At 45.1% G+C, this 20824-nt stretch overlaps 1 protein-coding gene across 2 annotated transcripts in view; it reads right to left on the reverse strand.

The window, feature by feature from the left end:
- Positions 1 to 20824, reverse strand: part of ADGRB1 (adhesion G protein-coupled receptor B1) — a 286315-nt gene that overhangs the window by 142597 nt on the left and 122894 nt on the right. For both annotated transcript variants that reach the window (XM_062626900.1, XM_062626901.1), the window contains exons 4-7: positions 13260 to 13367; positions 7159 to 7323; positions 5008 to 5172; positions 1323 to 1487 (exon numbers count right to left, since the gene is read on the reverse strand). In XM_062626900.1, the coding sequence (XP_062482884.1) occupies positions 1323 to 1487; positions 5008 to 5172; positions 7159 to 7323; positions 13260 to 13367 (603 nt within the window). The remainder of the gene's footprint in view (positions 1 to 1322; positions 1488 to 5007; positions 5173 to 7158; positions 7324 to 13259; positions 13368 to 20824) is intronic.

A 20824-nucleotide genomic window follows, 5' to 3' on the forward strand; every position in this document is an offset into this window, starting at 1 on the left:
CAGTGTCTAAAAACAAGTGAGGCCCTTTGTCTCTGAAGATCTCCATAAGTTACAAAGAAGGACTAAGATGCCTAAACATCAAAACATACTAGTGACAATGTAGGAAAGTCCAATACCTGTGTTAAATACTACTTATGCTCTGCTGCAGATGGTGATGCTACCAGAGAAGATAGGGATTCTCTGAGGAAACAGGTATATCAGGCTGAAGATCCACTGGCTTGTGAATAGAGAGATCAATACTTGCTTACCTGAGCAAGGTATAAGAAGTGCCTCAAAGATGTGAACTGTTTCTGGCTGTCCTTATTCTCTGGGAAAGGGGAGAAAGCCCTTTTCCATCTCAGATGTCCTCTCCTTCTCAGTCCCCTGATCTAATAGGGATCTCTAACCCAGGGAGAGGCAGGGATCAGCCAGGAAAAGCAGGGCAAGAAAAATCAGTTGCTGATCAGTCTTGAAGGCTTCTTGATGGTCAAGCCTTCTCTCCAGGTTGGAATATTTCTCACACCACCTGACCCAATCTGCCCCTTTGCAATGACCTTCCCCATGTGTAAAACAAGCAGCAAACTGCAACTCTATAGTGCTGGTGTCGGTGTAATAAATAGAGATTTATGTGCTAGGTGTGCTCTAGTATCTGCTTCAGTTTTCATTGCTTCTCCTGCATGAAATGACTCTTTTGGAGCCCATGGTCCAAGTTATGAAGATGAGGTGATTATTCTGAATGTAAGGTGCTGGCTGCAACAGCTGGGACAGCAAGAATGATTACTATTAATGTTATTATTGCTGTTATTATTACTACTATTTTAAGACACAGCTAGATGACTAAAGTAAATGATAAGTCTTAGATATATAGGTATGAATCAACGCTTCATTGTGCCAGACCTTGTCATATACAAGGTTCAAAGCTGTGATACAATGGAGGTTGCTTCCCTGTTCACTTCAACTATACCTAGGAGTGGTAAATTGGTAGGAGAAGAGGAACACCAATGAAAAAAAAACAAAAAGGAGGAAAGTTGAAGCATTATGGAGTGAAGGAAAGAGATTAATTGATATTTTGTTGGGGGTTTTTAAGCACATGCTGAAAACTGGTATCTAAGGTTAGAAAGCCACATCCCCTGTGAGTAATCACTCACCTCCCTGGGGTCCCCTGGAGCATTTGCCAGCTATGGATTCTGACTGGCATGGTCCCTTGGTATGATCCAAAACCTCTTTTTTACTGCATTACTGGTGAAAACTGCAGTTCTTCACCAAAGAAAGATTCTACAAAGCCTGCCTGGGACTGCAGAGAAAGATGAGCCAAGAGAAAGCAGAAGTCGTTGGTCACTGACCTGGGCATTGGCGTAGGAAGCAGTCTCTGGTTTCCACCCAGTGTCCCTGGCATTCGGCCCCCCCATAGGAAGGTCCATTGCACTCCCTCGTCCGCTGCTGGGTACCGTTGGAGCAGGAGGCCGAGCAGGAGCTCCAGCTCGACCATTCATTCCAGTTGCCGTCCACTGAGTGGCCCAAAGAGAGAAAACAGAGCGGAATGTGAAAATCGCTCCCTCTGGAAAGAGGAATGTGCAAGAAAGAGTCTCCGGCCTTTGCCTGCAAGGGACCAAGGCAGGGGAGGACAAATCAGAGTCAGGAGAAAGGGCGAAGATCACTAAGAAAACATTCAGACAACTGTGGCAATGGCCATTTGTTAGGACATTCTGCAACCTTTGATGGGTTTGTTATGGCCCATCAGGATGCAAGTACCATAACACTTCAGTTTTTATGTCCACACTCTACATAACCCCTTGAAAGTTGAAATTATTGATATTATACATTCCATCCTTAAAGTCAGAACTAATAATATTGCCAGTCACAACCCAACATCAAAATAGAGAGCATGGATCATGTTTGCACTGAAAATTGTGAAGGAACCAATACATTACCATGACATTTCCTATTTCAGGCAATCAGCACTTTTTGAGGGAACCCATTTTTCACCAAAGCAGTGCTTGAGACTGCAGGGAGGGAACTTTCACAAGCACCCAGATGCTCTGTTTGCCATTAAGGCACATGCAGAAACTTGAATCACAGTGTTATTCATAGGAATTCACGCTGGCAGCAGGGAAATGCTTGGAGCAAAGGTGTGCTCCAACAGACGACCACGAGCAGTGCATGTGTGTGGTCAATGTACTTCTCTCACGGCTGAATTAACACTGACAGGCTTGATATGTCTCTACACAGCAGTGTCTTTGATAATTAAATAGAGGAAGGAGGGACAAGACAGGCACAGGGACGTGGTAGGAGAGAAACATGAATACATCTTATTAGCCTCGTACAGTGCGAGGCATTCCCAAGTGTGACAGCTACACCCTAATTGGTCCCTGATCAACAGATCCATCACCCAGGCTGCTATTCCTGGAGCTCTTCTTTCTCATTAGCAGCGGTCATCATACTCTGTTTAGCTCTCATTAGCTGCCAGCTCTCACTCAGGAAAACAACCTGAATCCATCCCTGAAAAGCCTGAATTCTGGCTCTAATCACGTTGCTGTAGATTGCAGCTCATTCTATTTGACTTTGTTTGTCAGCCCATGCAAAATGTATGCAACCTGGCTTCCTATGTAATGTGCAAGGACTCAAACAGCTCTGAATGATACTCATCGCAATAGAGCAGCTTTTTGTTTGCAAGCATGTAAAAAAAACCCCATCAAATAGATCCATATAAGCAACTGTTTAATTCAGAGCGGCTCACGTGAGCTCAGAAAGTGTGAAAAATCAGGCAGGCATAAAGGTGCTTGTTTTTAGCAATCCAAGCTCAATGTTTTCATCAGGCATAAATTCAAGGCATCATATCAGTGCCTATCAATCCTAAAGAGGGGAAATGCAAGAAGTGGTGACTGACAGGTGATTCCTTACTGGAAATGATCCAAAGCCCCACAAAGGAGATCCTACCAGGTATAAATTAGCATGTTTTCTCTGACTGAAAGTAGTGTGGATTGATGGCATCTGCCCATCATTATAATTCCCCTTTGTTGCATTTAACAAAGTAGATGCTGCATTTAACAGAAGAGTTGTGTTTACCAAAAAATAGTTGAATTTACCAAAACCCTACCTGCTGTGGTCATTGGCAGCTTACCCCAAGCATGAGCATTGAGAGGTGGGGAAATGAAAGAGAGCCATATCCATAAACTGATCATTCAGCTGGGGATAGGGAACAGGTAATTTCCTTTGAGATGAGAGATTATTTATTCATAGACTGTCATATCAAAGCTGCTTGAAAGAATGGAGCAACGGAGGTGGTCATTTTGCACATCCAGCTGCTTGCACTGATGTAAAGATATCTTCTGGGTAAGATGCTGAAGAGTCTCCATCATGGCCAAAGCAAAGACTTTGTCCCACTGCAGTGTAAGTCTATCATTGGAGTCTGGCTGATGTAGTCTATGCAGAGACTGGTATGGTCTTCCCCCTTTTCCTTCTCTCTAAAAAGGACTTGAGGCTCAGCCTGCATTATCTACTGCTCGGGAGGAACAAAAGCTCTGTTGTCCCTGCAGCAGAGCGGGTTTATCACTTGTAGTAATAAATCCTCAGAGCAGGGCAGTAATAAGCAGTCTCAGTGTCTGGTGTGTCAAGCGTTGAGCAGGGCCCATTGTTGAGCATCAATGGTTCCCTCAATGCCGCCCTCATTTGGCACAGCAAAGGCACCTAATTGTCTTTGTGGCATTCATTAGAAGTCTTGTAGTTGGGCTGCTTGTCTTTTCCACCACGGTGTTTCCTTCGCTGCGGTGTATCCAAATGTTTATTTGTATTTAAATGAGTTATGGATCAATGTTAACTCAGGATGTGCTTCATTGCCCAAGCGATGCTAGGTCTGACTTCTTGAATTTGTCTTTTTACGACAGAGACAATTTGGTGTGTCTGGGATGTTCTCATTCCCAATAGAGCCTTCTGGACAGCAGCCAGAAACCCAAGGAGAGTTATCTGAGGTGAAAGCTGGGTGGGAAATAGCAAGAAGCTTCTCACTAATGCTTTCACAAAGTTCCCATTACTCCCACAATCCCTCTCCTCCTCTGGGGACATAGTAATGTCTTATAATGATTCTCATTAGACTGGAGAAATGTCAGTTGACTTTACCCTGGGAGAAGGAGGGAATGGTGGGGAGTTCCCTCATGTTCAGATGATGGTCACCAGGACACCCAGAGTTACATTTATACAGACTCTGGTAAAACCAGTCTGAATGAGGGGCAGGAACCCACAGGAACATAAATGGATTTCCAATGGATAAAAGCCGTTTCATCTTGAGGTTTCTTTCTGGTGTTTCAAAGCAAAAGTCAAGGAGAGGCGTTTGGAAGTGAAATCCAGGGGTAGGGAAAAGGTCCTTCTATGCCATATTTTAATACTTTTAATACTTAAAAGCACTTTAAGTGTTTAATATTTAGCACTTAAAAGTATTGAAATATGGCATGGAAGGCTCTCAGGAGTCTCTTATTTTGTCTCACCATCCAAAGCAGGATCAGGCATAGAGAAAATGTGCATGTATAGGGGATTAATGCATGGCAAGCTCCCAGGAGTCCTTTAGTCTGTCTCATCATCCAAAGCGGGATCAGGTACAGAGAAATCTTGCATATACAGTGAATTAGTGCATGTGTATTGCTAGCAAGAGAAACTATTAATTCCAGCACAAGCCCAGTCAGGCAAAATAACTTTAAACCATTCACCAGAGAAAACAAGCGGAGAGCTTAAGATGTGCTTGGAAATAGCAGTGATAGCTGAGCTAGTCCAGATCCAACCTGTATAATGTGTGCTCTGAAAGTTATTACACAGTTCAAATCTGAACTGAAGACAACACTGAGCTGAATAGCCCCAGAAAGCACCTCTAGATTGTTCCTTCAATGGGTCCTTATAGAGGATTCTCCCTGGGACAGTGCAGACCGTGTTGTGATCCAGCTGAGACAGCTACAGACCCTCTCCATGAGCCGTGTGTGGGCATCTTTGGAGGTGGGGAGACCTGTCGGAGGGAAGGTCTCTAATCTCTAACTGCCTTACCTGGGCAAAGCGCGATGTTGCAGAACTTGGTTTGCTTCTCCGGGCCCTCACAGGGGTTCCCACCAAACTGAGGGGGTTTGCATGTGCGGGTCCGGTCCCTGTATCCTCTCCCACACGTGGAAGAGCACAAGCTCCATGGAGACCACTCATCCCAGGTGCCGTGCACTGCAATCAAAGCAGAAGAAATAAGTTTTCCTTTCCAAAGGAGGCCTGAAGAAGTGCTTGAGTCCATAGAGAACATCATCTTCCCACCCAGAACAAGTAGTTTGGGAAGGCCACGAGTAAACCAACCCAAAACATACAAGAGATTTTTTATGCTTTGGTATTGACACAGAGTGTCTGTTACTTTTTGGACTAATTGAAATAAATCATCATGCAATTACAATTGACCCTATTTCTTTTCAGACCTTTGAGCCAAGAGAAAAGGGCATTTTTTGAGCAAAAGACACAATTGCCTAGAGAGGAACAAAAAAAGAAGCCCCAGCACAACTCCTGGGGAAGAAGCATCACCATCACTTTGTCACTTGTTACCCTTATATCCTTCCCTCAACATGTTTTCTCATTAAATCATCCAAAGCTACATCATTTTTAAGCTCTCAGGAAAGCTGTAGTCTGGCTACTAATTACTGTCAGTGACACATAGGAGCAAAGCAAGGGAGACCTGGAAGAACAAAATGGGATGGGCAATACACTCTAGTAGTGCTCAGGCCATCACTGGCACCTCCTTAAATTAGACAGCTAAAGCCTTCTAATCTATATTAATCTCATCTTCTCCAATCTAATCTAATCTTATCTGGTCGGGTTATTTATGGAAGGTTTGTCAATGTAATCTCTAGAGGCCAAATGTTAGAAGAGTGTACTGATCTCTCTTAAGGGACTTGATCCCTTCCAGTTTTACTGGAGAAGCTAATGCAAAGTCAATAATGCTTCAAGGATAAAAACCACACAAACAGGAACTTTTCCTGTCCTTCATCAGTTGCTGACAGCAGCTGATGCACCAGATTCAGCAAAGGGTGTTCAAACCTAACGTGTTGCAGTTGTTTCCAGGCACCTTGTGTGGCAAGAGATGACTGGAGGAGGCTCTGGCATAGGGTGCCCAGAGAAGTGGTAAATGCTCCATCCCTGGCAGTGTTCAAGGCCAGGCTGGATGAAGCCTTAGGCGGCATGGTTTAGTGTGAGGTGTCCCTGCCCATGGCAGGGGGGTTGGAACTAGATGATCTTAAGGTCCTTTCCAACCCTAACTATTCTATGATTCTATGAAATGCAGGAAAGAGCATAGAAAAACAGCTTTATGGTTTCACCATTGTAGGATTAAATCCAAAGAAATGTGTAGCCAGTTAGTAATAACACACCTAGTTTAACAGAATGAAATTATGTCCAGCTCCCCAGACTGTACTTTTCCATCAAAATTGGGGAAGAAAGAGTATGGAAACAGAGATGACGTCTGGCTCCATTCATAACCATACCAGCAGCCCGAGTTTTTCAGGATGATTTTGCAATGATATGCCCAGTGTTGGTGTCTGGGAGACTTAAAGTGTCAACTGGTGCTTCCCTTTTCCAGCCTGCCCCATGCTTGGAAACACCTCAAGGAGCACATGCCGTTCGGATATACTGTGTTCATTAACTTTAGATATCATCAAATCATAGAATAAATCATAGACTGGTTTGGGTTGGAAGGGACCTTAAAGATCATAGGATCATAGGATTGTCTGGGTTGGAATGGACACCTTCCACTAGAGAAGGTTGCTCCAAGCCCTGTCCAACCTGGCCTTGAACACTGCCAGGGATGGGGCAGCCACAGCTTCTCTGAGCAACATGGTCCAATGCCTCACCACCTCATAGTGAATAAATTCTTCTGAATATCTAATCTAGATCTCCCCTTTTATAACTTAAAGCCATTCCCCCTTACCCTGTCATCTCACGCCCTCTCCAGCTTTCTTGTAGGATCATCCATACCACACAAAACAAGTGCCCATCTAATAGCGCTAGATCTAGCAAGGTCTGGATGAGACTTTAGGGTAAAAAGAGAAGGAAAAGGAAACAAAACCATCTCCCTCCAAGACAATATCACAGTGGAGACATCACAGGAAGCCAATCCTTTGGGCATCTCCATTCCCCTCCTGACCACCATCCATGGAGTGCTCAGCCCACCTGGGCACACGGCGGAGTTGTTGCACTGTCTCTGCTCCCGGAGAGGGCCGCTGCACTGAGTGCTGTAGGAAGACGACACGCAGAACCTGGTCCTGGTCTGCCAGCCCTCCCCACAGGTAGTCGAACACACGCTCCATGGGGACCACTCCTCAGCCGCAGGGTCGCCTGTTGGGGTGGGAGAAGAAGGTGAGGATGTTGGCATCCTTCATACCTGGATCTTCAGGGCAATGCTTTCCGAGTTACACTTCCCAAGTTGCTGGTGTGAAGCTCTGCAACGTGTCCCATATGGGGTGGACAAAAAGGGTGCAAGAGCATTGGTGAGAGAATGTGAGGGCTGGCAATGGGATAAAAAGGTTTTACTCCATTTACTCCCATTTACTCCATACAGGTGTAACACACAGGCAGAGAAACAGGGAAGGACATTGTGGAAGCATCAGGGCACTGGGCAGGGAAGGCTCCACCAGAGGTTGTAGCTACTGCAGAACCATGTGAGCTGGGATATGTAACATCCACTCACAGAGAGTACTAATTAAGTAGCAGTTAATAGTTATAGTAAATGTGGCCATAAACAAAACAGTTGTAAGGATTCAAGTCCTTTCCCTGCCTTCTCACAGCCCCTGCCAATGCAGATTGGCAGAGGAGGAGCAGGCAAAACAGGATGTATGAGAAGGACATTGGCTGGAGTAACCCCACAGAGTTTTCTCTTGTCATCTCCTGCACCTATGGAGAAGATCTGCTTTAAACTCGTAATACAGAGCAAGGCTGTCCCAGGGCATCACACAATCCCTATCTACTGCTTACCTGATGGGCAGTATTGAAAAGGCAACTAAAAGTATCCTACTGAGCAAGAGAAGGGAGTGGGAATCAATGAGCCATATTCCCTTTGTCAATAATATCCTTGCAGACAGATGGTCATGCCAGGGGTGTTTCAGCCACAGACTCCAGATAAGCCACCAGAACTGTGACATGGGCAGGGAAAGGACAGTTTTCCGTATTTTTCCTACTTTCTATCTTTGAGAGAACGGCTTTCTCCCCCCTGTGAATACAAAACCTTGCTCTGTTCCTTTAAATTGAGCTCTACATTGTTTGCGCTTTCAGTTTTTTTCATGGGTTACTTGTAATTTCACATGACAAACCAAGAACACAACATTTGGTATGTATAGTACACAGGCATATGGCACAAACAAACATCTTTAAGTCTGCATAACAGAGGGGCATACCCTTTTAACTAACAAGTTTTGCAAAGCATCAGACTGCACTATGTCACATCCCAACCAGATGCATTTGGAAGGTGATGGCTGCGATAAGAAGCATCACAGCACTGGGTGCAACAAGACTTCAGGGGTTGTACAACATGGCACAGCCTGGGCTGCACACAGCACTTGGGTTTGTTTTCCCACACAACCACCACATTCCCAAAGAAAGCTGGACAGCAGATGCTGTGTTAGACTGGTCAGCTTCAACACAGAGCATGAAAGAGACTCTGACAGTAGGCTGGTATGGCTTGAGATCTCAGCCTGCTTCTAGAGCAGTGAGGGTTATAAACCAGCTACTTAAAAGTCAGCGTCAGTATAGGAACTGTGATGAGGATTGTAAGGGTTGGAGACCACCAAACTGCCCAATACTGCCTAATATATATATTTATTTACTAGTTTCTTAAGGGAAAAATGTGTGCAAAGAAATTCTATGCAGGATTTCAAGCCATCATCAATCTGCTCATTGGGATTTTTGGAAGTTATCTGTTATTTATTATGTATCATGCTTTTCAGCACATCTACTTTGAACATCTCCAGTCATACAGGCAGTTGGTAGTTACAAATATACCCATTCATTGGAGGCTGGTAAATCAGTATGTGCAGGGCTGTTGAAGGGGGAAAGTGTAGAGGGAGATCTGTCCTTGATGTAAAATCAACAGGTTTTCATCCCTTCATTTAGTGGCTGGACTTAGAAAGAGGAGGAGGCAAGGGTGAGCCTTTCTTTACTCATCTATGCCATTGTAATGATTATCATGAGAAGTAACTGCTTTTGTTCATTAAGCCAAAATTGCTCAATACTGTTTCCCTTTGCTTTTCCATTTTGTTTCATTGACCTACACAGCTGGTTCCAGTTAGATAAATGTCATGGAATATTGGTCTTTCTCTGGGATGTGTAGGAGATGATAGTGTGTGCTTTGAGGCCTCAGTGCTCAGGTATTAGATCTGTTGGCAGAGTTCTGCCTTTCTATGGTAATTTTGCTGCCTCTCCAATAAGGAACTCGACAGGCTCTGTCAGACAGTCCTGTGATAATCTCAGTTCATCACCAGCAAGTGGCCTTTTTGGTACCATCCCTTCAGTATTTGCCTTCTAGAGTGGCTCAGATCCCAGAAGACCCCTCCTTGGCCCACAGATCCCAACCATTCCTGCTACATACCTTGTTTGGATGTTGTATGAACAGATGATGCCTTTCCATTGCTCAGAGAACACCTCCCATTGCCCTCAGCAACCTCCCCAGTACTGCACCCAGCATCAAGGGCCTCAATGACAGGGAGATGCCATTCTTTGGTGGTTAAATGCTACCAGTTTGTGCCTAGAAGTCTTTCTGAGAGGCCAGAGGTGGGACAAGGGAATACTGCAGGGACACAGTGGCCTCCTCCATCAGCAACTCATGGCTTGGAGACCCTGCCATCCACCACCTCCCTACTCAGACCTTTGCAATCTCCATATTCAGACAAGTTGCTGTGTCACTTGATCAACGAATGGCATCTTTGAACCAAATTCCACCTCTTCTGACTCTTTCCTCTTCTTTATTATTTTTGGCCTTTGCCCTTTTCCAATAGAAACATCTATGATTAGAGGTAAATCTCCTCAATGATCATCTCTCACATTGCACCAGTCCTGGCTTTTAAATCCACAAAAAGTTGATTTTTCAAGTGCTGGTTCTCCTTTGGCTTTGGTGTCATTTTGAACTAAGGAATACATCTCAGCCTACTAGGACACTGTATCCAGTCTAGTCTCAAACCTTGAAGAAATTCAATTGATTTTCAAACCATGTGAAACCCAGTTCTGAGATACTCTCAGGCATCAGGTCAAGCTCTCATTCTCCATCCAAGAGAAACAGAATATTGGCTATCGTAAAAACTATGGATGAGAAGGATTTCTGCATCCCTGTGGGTCAGATTGCAGCAAATACAAAATGCTGGCTGCAATATGTTCCCATTATTTATCCCAGAAATGGATCCTGGTTCTGATTTATGATATAAGGGCAAGAAGTCTACCGCGCTTGTTGGGTTGGAAAGCTGCCTAGTATAGCTCAGTACTATCTTATAATTAGACCTGCCAGAGATGCACTCCCACAAATTGTTCTTCACCCTACAGAGGGCAAAAGCCCATTCACTGCCTTTCATCATGGCTGATGCCTGTAGACAGATGTGTCTGCAGGATTTGATTAGTCCTGTGATGCTCCAGGCTAGCTTAGAATCATAGAATGGTTTGGGTTGGAAAGGAATTTAAGATCATCCAGTTCCAACCCCCTGCCACAGGCAGGGACACCTCACACTAAACCATGTCACCCAAGGCTCTGTCCAACCTGGCCTTGAACACTGCCAGGGATGGAGCATTCACCACTTCTTTGGGCAACCTGTTCCAGTGCCTCAGCACCCTCACAGTAAAGAACTTCTTCCTTATATCTAACCTGAACTTCCTCTTTTTCAGTTTGAACCCATCACTACAGTCCCTGATGAAAAGTCCCTCTCCAGCCTGGGGATTAACAGGAGTTCTTAAGGGCAAGGACTCCACTTCAGGTGAGAAGATGTCCCTTTGCAGAGCTTTCTGCTCCCACAGAGCCAGCTGCAGCACCTCTTCTGCAGCTGGAGATGCCCTGCGAGGTGCTACGCACTGGGCATCACTCCATGGGCAGGTAGCACTGCAATCCAGGACCCTTTCCAGCTCTTGGCCAGCCCTGAGAGTAACTGAGCTGGCTGTACAGAGAGCACAGCTGGCTGTACAGAGAGCCCAGCTGGCTGCTTGGTCCCCATCAGTGCCTGCAGCTTCTCGGTGATGTTTTCTTCCTTTGGTACTAATGGAGCAGCACACCACTGTCAACCGTCTGCAGGATCCCTTGTCTTTCTGGTGTCTGTCAATGTGGCAGCTCACTAAACACAAGCCACTTCTTCACTCTTATCCTGCTTCTGGCAAAGGCTTCCTGGAAGCTGCCTGTGGGCTGAGCCAGGAGTACCCATGCCAGCAACCTGCTGGGCTGTATCTCACTCTTATGCTATTGCTGGGAGAGACACATGGACAGCCAGCAGCACCACAGCTGAGAGCACAACTGTGCCAGAGCCTATGTATAGACCAACAGGACCCAGGGCTGTAGAGGGCTGGCAGGATTACACACCAGTATTCAACTGGACAAGGCCATCTCTTCATCCCTAGTCTTTAAGGCTGGCCTCAGCCATTTTCCATAGTTTATATTTTTTCAGGTCACTGGTAGATGTGAAATGGCTTATCCCTTATAAAGTGTGTTAATTGCTAAGGAAGATGTGGGCTTTGCTTTAACACCCCCTGCTAAAGACTCCTCTAAATCCCTCCCTGGGCTGTACCCGCTGCCTGGTCTTTGTATCTCCTTCATCCTGATTTCTTTGAACCACTCAGCTGCAGTTGCTGCTCCTGGGACAGTGTCAGGAAGGTGGCAAGCTTGCAGCAGGACAATGCACATTTCCCAGCCCATGCTGCACTCAGGGATACCACAGCCCAAGTCATCCATGCTGCAGGAGTGATTATGGTAACAGGGAGTTAACTGAGATGTCACTGAGCCCAGATGCAGTATCCAGCTGCACGACAGGAAGAAATGACAAGTTATAAGCCTGATGGCAGAGCTAAAGGCTGGAACAAAGCACCAGGAAGCACCTGGGACCAGGCAGAGTACGAATAACAAGGGACATCCCAGGTCCTGCCTTAGAGTCCCTTCTCTTCCTCCCCATGTGCTACGGAGAGATGGAGCTCAGCTTCACCAGGTTATGGCAGTGCAAACACCCTCTATCTCATGTCCTGCAGCCTTTTGCTGACCACCATTGATCTCGTCTTCTTCCACCTGAGGGAGCAGATTCAGTGCAGGGTAGCAAAGAAATTCAGGCCATCCCTTACTTCAACTTGAAAGCCACAACCCCAGTCAATGCCTGATCACCCCTGGAACCTCCACACCACACAGCTTCCTGACTATTCACTGCTGCACATTGGCGAAGTCCTGCTGGGTTGGATGGAGCAAAGCAAATACATAACAGAATATTACCCGCTCCCTTTAGAATCTGTTTCACAGCTCTTGGGCATTGTCTGAAGCCTTTGTAGAGCACAAAGTGTTTGCAAGGTCACTGGGCAATGATTTTAACTCGTAGTCAGGTTCATCACACCTTGTTTTGCCCAAGACCTATGATGTGTTAAGCTGCTGCTATGAAAGGCAGCGATGAAGACAGAGCACAAAACCTCTCCAGACTGGACCTGGCATAGAACTAGGTCCAATTCGTTCCCATCTTCCAAGATTACATTCTCTGATATTCCTACACATTACTCCCCTTCTGTTGCAGACGGGTGGAAGGTTCTTCTGCAGAAATCTACCATATACAAGTCCTTGCACAGCACTTAAAAACCCAGTGACAGAGGAAAGCAGTCCTGCTCTCTCCCCATGACAACCTTCCTACAGTCAATAGGAACGTGTGACATGGACTTCAGCAAAGAGGCTGTATCACAGTAAGGTCAGTTTTGGCTTAATGAACCATGGCTGTTTAGATAGTTCAGACAAAGCAGTGGCTAAGAAGTAGGCAGGGGGATAAGAAGCAGTCTGTGAGATGCATGGTCTTGCTAGGGCTTTGCATCTAACCTTTTTTGCCTTCTCTGGCTAATGGCACCAACACAAAACCCTGTAGGTTAATGGGAGCAAACTGATGACCATTTGCTCAGTGTGTGACTTGTTGGGCAAGCCCACACTAGCCTGGGGGGGGGAAAGAGTTGGTTAGCTGGGTCATGGAAACAGCAAAGCAAGTCAATGCAGCCAGCCCAGCCCAGCCTGGAAGTGCAGTGACCAGGCAGTGTGCCATCTCCATAGGCTGTTGTGGTAGGTCAGAGCTTACCTATTTGAGGTGCAGGGTACCCGTAGTGCTGCAGTTCGTCAGTGTCCTCTCGCTTTCTGTTATCTGTGGACCTCAGCGATTGGCTTCTGGAATTATAGCGTCCATTGGCTATGGCAAGGTAATGGGTCATGTAAATACACCTTGGTTCACTCTGCAAGATCTTTCACTACAAAGGTTACACGTATAAAACAACAGCGACCTGCAATGTTCGGTTGACACAATCACTGGCTTTCCAACCCCAGCACCCTTGACCATCAGCAGTCCTTGAGACTTCAGCACCAAGTCAGCCTGCAAGACTTGGTCTGGATGGCAGTTCAACCCCTTGTTTCTCAGTGAGACTTGGGACCATGCAGAATATGATCCCTTATGTCTGGTCTTTAATCAGTCACAATGATTTTTCTAAGGTGTATGTACTCTCTGGTATACTTCTTCAGGAGGATTTAGCCTTTTCAGATGTGTTGACAATGAATCCCACCATCGTTAGCAGTGTTTTGAGGCCTATGGTGATGATCAACAGGTTTTTTTTTAGTGGAAAACTCTGTCTTGCAATCAGCATCTACTTAGCAATGCTCTGTAGAGTAACCAGAAAATGTGAAGCACATGAAAAGGAAAGGGATAGCTCAAAAGGATGTCTCCTTCACAGAGTCTACCCTTCCACCAGCAACAAAGAGAGATGAAGGTCTGCTATCGACAAAGTGACTTTATACCAACAGAGTTATGGATGGGCACCTTCCAACTCAGGTGGAAGAGCGAAGCTCTTTAACAGTAAATCTCCTACTGAAGATCACGGTGTTGAGACCAGAAGGTAAATAATGCATCCACCATAAAGGCATTTAACTCCTAACTGACAGCTAGGACCCATGTTCCTATCAAACCCATGCTCTGCCAGCTTTTCATTCTCTTCCCACGTGAATTAGCTCTGACCTTGCTACAAGGGAGACTAAAGTTCCCATTCTCCATGTTATCTGGTACGTTTCGACCCTGACACATGCCCTGCTTAGTAAACAACTGAGCAACAACAACCAAATCCCACCCACCAGCACTGACTGTTTGTAAACCAGGAGAGAGCTCCACCAGGCCATGTGGATTAGCAGAGAGCAGAGTTGAGCCCAAATAATATGTGATCTGGCAACCACTTTGTTTCCAAACAGCAAGTTCCAGACAGAGGATCTTTCTCCTCCAAAGGAGGTAAAACTGTCAAACATTTCTTTTTTTCAAGAAGTACCAAATGCCAAGAGATGAAATGGTGACAAATTTGATCCCGGAACCCTGAGAAAATTAATAAAGGTTAATGAAGCTTCAGTGTGGTGGCAGGAATCTTTATTGCCATCCAAAAAGGGAAAGGCAGAGGAGGGAGAGGAATGATTCAGAGAGTCCCTGCCAGGAGCCAGACTTTATATTCAGCAGCTTAGTTCATGGAAGAGGACCATGGAGTTCATGAAGTTGTATTATTTCCCATTACTGCTGCCTGAAAGGCATTCAAGGAGCATAGGAACTGGTCAGGCCAACTCCAAACCATCCCAGCATCAGCTGGTTGCAGGCTGCAGGCTGGAGGAGGTGGGATGGGGCAGTCACCTGCCTGCTATCAGCAAGAGAATTAGGACTACAGACACCCTGATATTTGCATATACCTTTTGTCTGGGTGTTTATTGGACTAGAAAGGGCCTAAATCCTGTATTTTAATAGCTACTAAGTCATGGAGCATTTCAATTTAAAATAAAGACCAACTTTTAACTAGCTTTCCAATATCCAGTGGCTTCAGTTTGCTTAGGACACAAGTCAAATTAGTCCCATATTTGGGACACATCACAAATGTGATCCCAAATATGAGACCAATCCTAATATGCTCCATTCCCACGACCTGTTGCTGGCTATACCCATGCACTTTCATCTGCTCTGATTTAAATCCCCTTCATGAAAGCATACAAGCCATAAGAACACACCAAATCTTCATCTGTAGTAAATCCCATAGGCTTCTCAGAGACCTGTTTAGGCTGCGAAGAGAAACAGGGGCTGGGCAGAAAGTGGTAAATGTGGAACTTGAATGGCTTTGTCAGCTGCCCAGAGCAAGGAAGGTGACAAGGAAAACCTAGGACTGACAATCCCAGAATTAGCCAGTGAGCATGGGTGGATGGGTGGATGGATGGATGGATGGATGGATGGATGGATGGATGGATGGATGGATGGATGGATGGATGGATGAACAGAGAGATAGGAGGCAGGACAGAAAGAAGGAAAGATAACAGAGCAAAATAAAAGCTTTATATTCAACCCTGGCACCCTGAACCTCCTGTCATCAGTTATTTGGGCCCCATGTTACTGACATCTCCGAATGACTGATCCTAGCCTTGGAGGAGGTGCATTATTTCCTTTGTTCCCTGATGCATATGACAAGTCTTAGCTGTTATTGCTCATCCCAATTAACAGCAAGCAGGTCTCAGTGGCTGAATATGTGACTGTTCCAGCTTGATCCAATTCTCCCCCAGCAAAGAACATCTCCAGACCCATATCTGGGTTGTTCTGCTGCATGTCTGTCTCCATTTAACATGGAGCATGGTTTAGACTTAACCTGGGCTTTGACTTGGATATGCAAAAATCAGCCATGGTTCTGAGTAAAGCAGGGAAAACCCAGGTCCCTTATATACATGACAAAGTTGATACAAGCAATACTTTGCTTTGGGTTTTATGCACCTGAAATGTAGGGAGTGAAGACTACACAATAAAGGCAGTGGGGAACTGGTTGGATTTAAACGGCTCACGTCCTACATTGGGGTTAGTGGAAAGGAGTAGTGCTAGTATCAAAGGAAGACCTAGACTTTATTTGCACCCAATGCTGTGAGGATGGCATGTTGTTAAAATACCCAGCACCTTGGAGGAGCTAACATGAGGACTACAGGAATAATACCCTTGGAGGGAGCACAGAGACATTTCATGTGACAACAAGCATGTGAGAGTTTGGAAGAACACCTCTCAAATGTGGTTGGGGAAGATAATCTTTTAATTCTAGCAGTAGTGGGAAGAGGAAGCAGATGACCAACACTTCTAATGAGAACATGTAATGTGTCAGACAGCACCTTGCAGCACAACCAAGGGAGGGGGAAATGAATGTAGAGACTTTGCAGTGTTGTGGGGCAAGGGTTTAACATCCAAGCATGTCTCACCAGAGCTGCACACTCTTCTCTCTATACTCATCCCCCAAACAGGAGAGGTCAAGTAAATGGTAAATAAAGGGTCATGGAAATTATTCAGGCAAGCTGAAGTGGTGGGAATGAAAGGATGGGCCAGAGCAAAGAGTGGAAAGGGATGATTAAATGGAATATATATATATATATATCAGTGCCGTAGAACTGAAGGAGAAGGTGTTGGCTATGGAGTTTCTGAGGCATCTAGAAGATGCTAAAGGCATAAAACTAAGGCAGAATCCTAACAACCCCTGAAAAGCAAGACCTCAGTGGATGTAGAGAGGGTCATTTTGGAGGCACTGGATATATGGCAATTGCACCAGATAAGGAAGTAGCCCAAAGTATTTTGAACATCTGAGATTTGTGCAAATGTCACTGGGTGAGAGGAGTGAGCCCCAGATAGGAAATGTCTGCACTGCTATTAAAAGGAGGGTCAGGGTGAAGTCTCTACAAGCAGCAGCGAGTTCCTACAGGCAAGGAGTTCTTCCAGCTTGCAATATATTTTAGCCTGTGCGGAATGAAGATGCTCTTAAAGGATATTTCAGCTTAGTGTTTGCAGCAAAAAGGTTATTTTTAATGGAAATCAGGGGCGGCAGAGGAAGAGACTGAGGCTGCATGTTTTGAATGTCATGTGGAACACGTGTTTCTTCACACCACTAACAGTTACACAGCTGAAGGGCTAGATCTTGAACATGCTTGCTGCTGGAAATCCAGCATGGATTGAAAGGGCTGCTCCGGTGTCACACTTCTGCACCTGATGGCAGGATGTGGCCTCCCCTTTCCCAGCCTAGGGGAGACGTATCTGCCCAATCTGCATATTCCTAAGTGTCAGTGATGGGTTTGCCGGTGCCAGATGGGATGGCAGGGTTTCAGCTGGCTCCTCTGCTCATTTTCATTCCCCAGGAACAGATGCAGGCTGCCTGCATCTTTATTCTTGCATTCCTGCAGAACTGCCCAATTCCAGCACCAGGGTCAGACCTATGACATCCTCCCTCTGGTCTGCATGTTGTCATGCTACATCACCCATCCATCCTCCCTTAGCGGACCCTCTGCATGGCAGGTTGTGAGCAACCACATCTTTAACACACAGCCAAGAGGGACCAGTGGAGAACAGCAGGTGTCCTCATCCATCCAAAGAGGGTGGGCCTGGAAAGCTCCCCTGTAAGCACTTGTCACCACACCAGTTGGCTTTTTTCCCCTCCCTCTATAAAACAGAAGCTATGGCCAAATCAAACAGATGGAGATCTCCCCTGTCTGTGCTGGAGAGGAGGATATCACCAAGTCCTTTGCCTCTAGCAAGGAAAAATCAGTTATAACAAACACTGAATGTTGTCCTTCAGAATATGTCTCTTGAGCTGAAGAACTGCCATGAAGAAAAGCTCTGCCTAAACGAAGCTGCTGTTGCCAGGCAGTTTCCTTTCCAGTTTGGGATGAGCCTTCATTACAGTTTTTCTTCAGTGTTTTACAGCTTTGGGTTTTGCCCAAGCAGATAACTTACCTGCCATTGGATTTGGGTATATATCCCTGACGAAATTTAGCCAGATGAAGATCATCAAGCAGGGGACTGCATTACATGAAGCAGCAGAAATTGTGGCCCAAGTGAGTGGGAAACATAAAGACCACATACAAGTGGTATCTGTGGAGTATTCAGATGTCTCTGTGCAGTGATTTCAAACAACACTATGGCCTCCAGACAGCGTGTTTGGACTCATCTCTGGGAACCACCATGTGGCTATACCTAGATTTCAATGACCAAGCTGTCAGAGGTAACACTGAGAACCACCATTCCCACTGCTTCATAGAGACCTGGAGAAGGTCCATCTTGGGGCAAGAAAGGTTGGATCCCTCTAACATATTTACCATGGCCAGACAAAATAAAAGAACCAATGAAACCCTCACAAATCCTCCACAGAGATTCATCTTGGCAGCTCCCAAAGATGTTCCCATAGAGAACCTGCCCCAGATGTGGTATCAGTCTAAGACCTCTCCCTGTTACTAAAGATCCAGCTAAAACATTCTTGCTAATCACCCATCAGCTAATGAGGCACTTTGGCAGAAGGAGGGAAAGAGGAGCTAAAGAGAAGAGATGGTTTTACCCTTGCTTTGAAGGTGGTGGTGATTTCTGTGTTATTCTAACTTAACTTGGCCAGCTGATTTTACTTCTCAGTGGTGCTATCATTTTTCTTGTACACATTTCAATTTACCCTCACAGCAAAGAGGAAAATAACCAGGTGCTCATCCCTGTTTTGTTTGACTGTTTTATCAGGATTAGTGATAGCCCTTTGGTCAAGGAAAAGAGTGTATTTTCCTGTTTGTTTCCTATTAGAAAACAAAGGTGTCTGCTACTCCACAATACTTGGAGAGATAGTCAAGTATTATTACAAGCTACTGAAATCCTGCACAATTCAGGGTAAAGATGTTCTTTTGTCTGGTTCATCTGTTCTCCCTTTTCCTCTTCTTTTATCTAATTAAAGAAAAACGAATTTGCATCTATTTAACCACAGTCTATAGTGAACACTTAAGGAAATAACAGTTCAAGTGCAAGAATGAACTTTCTATTCATCCCTAACAAATCTATGAACAAAAGTCAATATGAGGATAGCAGTGGCACAGTTAAAACAGGATTCCTATTCTAGTTCTAAATCTGCTCAGGTTTTGGTGCAGATCAGAGTAAAGAGAAGGAAATGATATGTGCAAAAAACATTACAAGCCCTTCTTGGGTCAAAAGTGCACTTCTCTTGGGCATGGCTGCAAAGGCAACTGAGGAGCTAGCTCAAAACCGAACACAGAGCTTTGGTAGACAGGAAGAGATGCATGTTTATCTTGAGGTTGGACATAGACCTCCAGATGGGCGTGGGTAAGTCTTCTTGATAGATTAATTGCTCACATCTTCCCTCAAATGCTTTCTAGCTTGTCAGCATGAAAGCATCACAACAGGGACCAGCATTTTGTCTGCAAAGAGGCTCTGGGGAAAATTAATCAACATTAACTTATATACATCAAAGGGATAAATCAGTTTGCACTGCCCTACTCTGTGGGTGTATTCTCTTTTCAAACTAGGGCCTTCCACAGCTAAAGATCCTTTCCTTCCCAAATAAGCCCAGCTGAACAAATTGCAATGCAATTTGGAAGAGGAGTTGATTGGGTATGTAACGGAATGAGGACAGGAAGATAAGTGAAACCATTTATTGAGTAATAGCAGCCTACATTACTATCAGGTTATTCTGCACTTAGAATGTGCTACAAAGAGAGTTTGGAGGGCTGGATCCTCCCATCTTTGTCCAACACAGGAGAGGTACCCTAAGCAGTATTTTGCCTGTTGTCCCATGTGCCCCATGCTCAAAGAATGGCCACACTTACAAAGACTCTGCTACCATCTAATGCCATCTCCACCTTCTTCTCCTTAATAGCACTGTCCACCATGACCAGCACAGCCCTTCCTTCAACTCCATTCAGACACAAGTCCCACAGTTGGACCTCCTTTCAGGTTCAGCTTCCAAGTCCTTGCACTGTATCCCTCACTGACCCAAGCTACAGCTGCAATATGACTACAAAGTCACCAGCAAGCATAGGGACATAGATTAAATATCTCTAGTGTGGGCGAACCTCAGACAGAAATTAGCAGCTGTGAGTCAAGGAGATGAAATTTAATATACTTGAAGGTTTCATTAAAAAAAGAAAAAGAAAGAAAGAAGCCTAATTGCAACATGATTTAAATTTATAGATATGGTAAAAAATGCATGAAATCATTTTAGCCCTTAGAGGAACATAGTTATGTCCCTCTGTTTAAACTTCCCCTTTATCAGGAGGTACTTCCCTGCTTTTGAAAACAGTTGAGCTTTCCCGAGTTATCTGGCTAGTTGGAGGAGTTATTTAAACACCCTTTACTATGAATTTGAAATAAAAAGAAAGGAATAATCATAACCAGCCATTCACTTGAATTTGCTGGGCTGAGCTTCTGCTGTTTTTACCTCTTCATCCCTCTCTCAACTCAGCTGATGCAAAGTAAGAACTGGGGTTGAAAGTGCTGAGGTTCACTCGGTCAACCCGTCAATATCTGACTGCTGACTGGCATTGATAATGTCTCCTGCGCTGTGGAGAAAAGGACCTGGAAAGAGGTTGTATTGCAGGAAAGGAGTGGAGCATCTGCCAAAGACTTTGCCTTGCTCAGGCCGTGTGTTTTGGCTGTCTAATGGCCAGATCTTTCTCTTTTCTCACATCTTAACATGTCAGCTTCATTTTGTAAAAGAGTGCAACACTGCTCTTGACTGGGAAGGTGGACTAAGCTAAAAAGAAATGAGTTTAGCATCTCTCCCAGCAGCATGCTATATTTATTCAGGAGAGAGGCTCCAGCTGTCAAAGAAATGTCTCTAAGGGTGTGTA

This window comes from Pezoporus occidentalis, unplaced genomic scaffold, assembly GCF_034315485.1.
Source record: "Pezoporus occidentalis ecotype Australia unplaced genomic scaffold, CSIRO_AGI_Poc_V1 ctg3, whole genome shotgun sequence".
In the NCBI taxonomy this organism is placed as follows: Eukaryota; Metazoa; Chordata; class Aves; order Psittaciformes; family Psittacidae; genus Pezoporus; species Pezoporus occidentalis.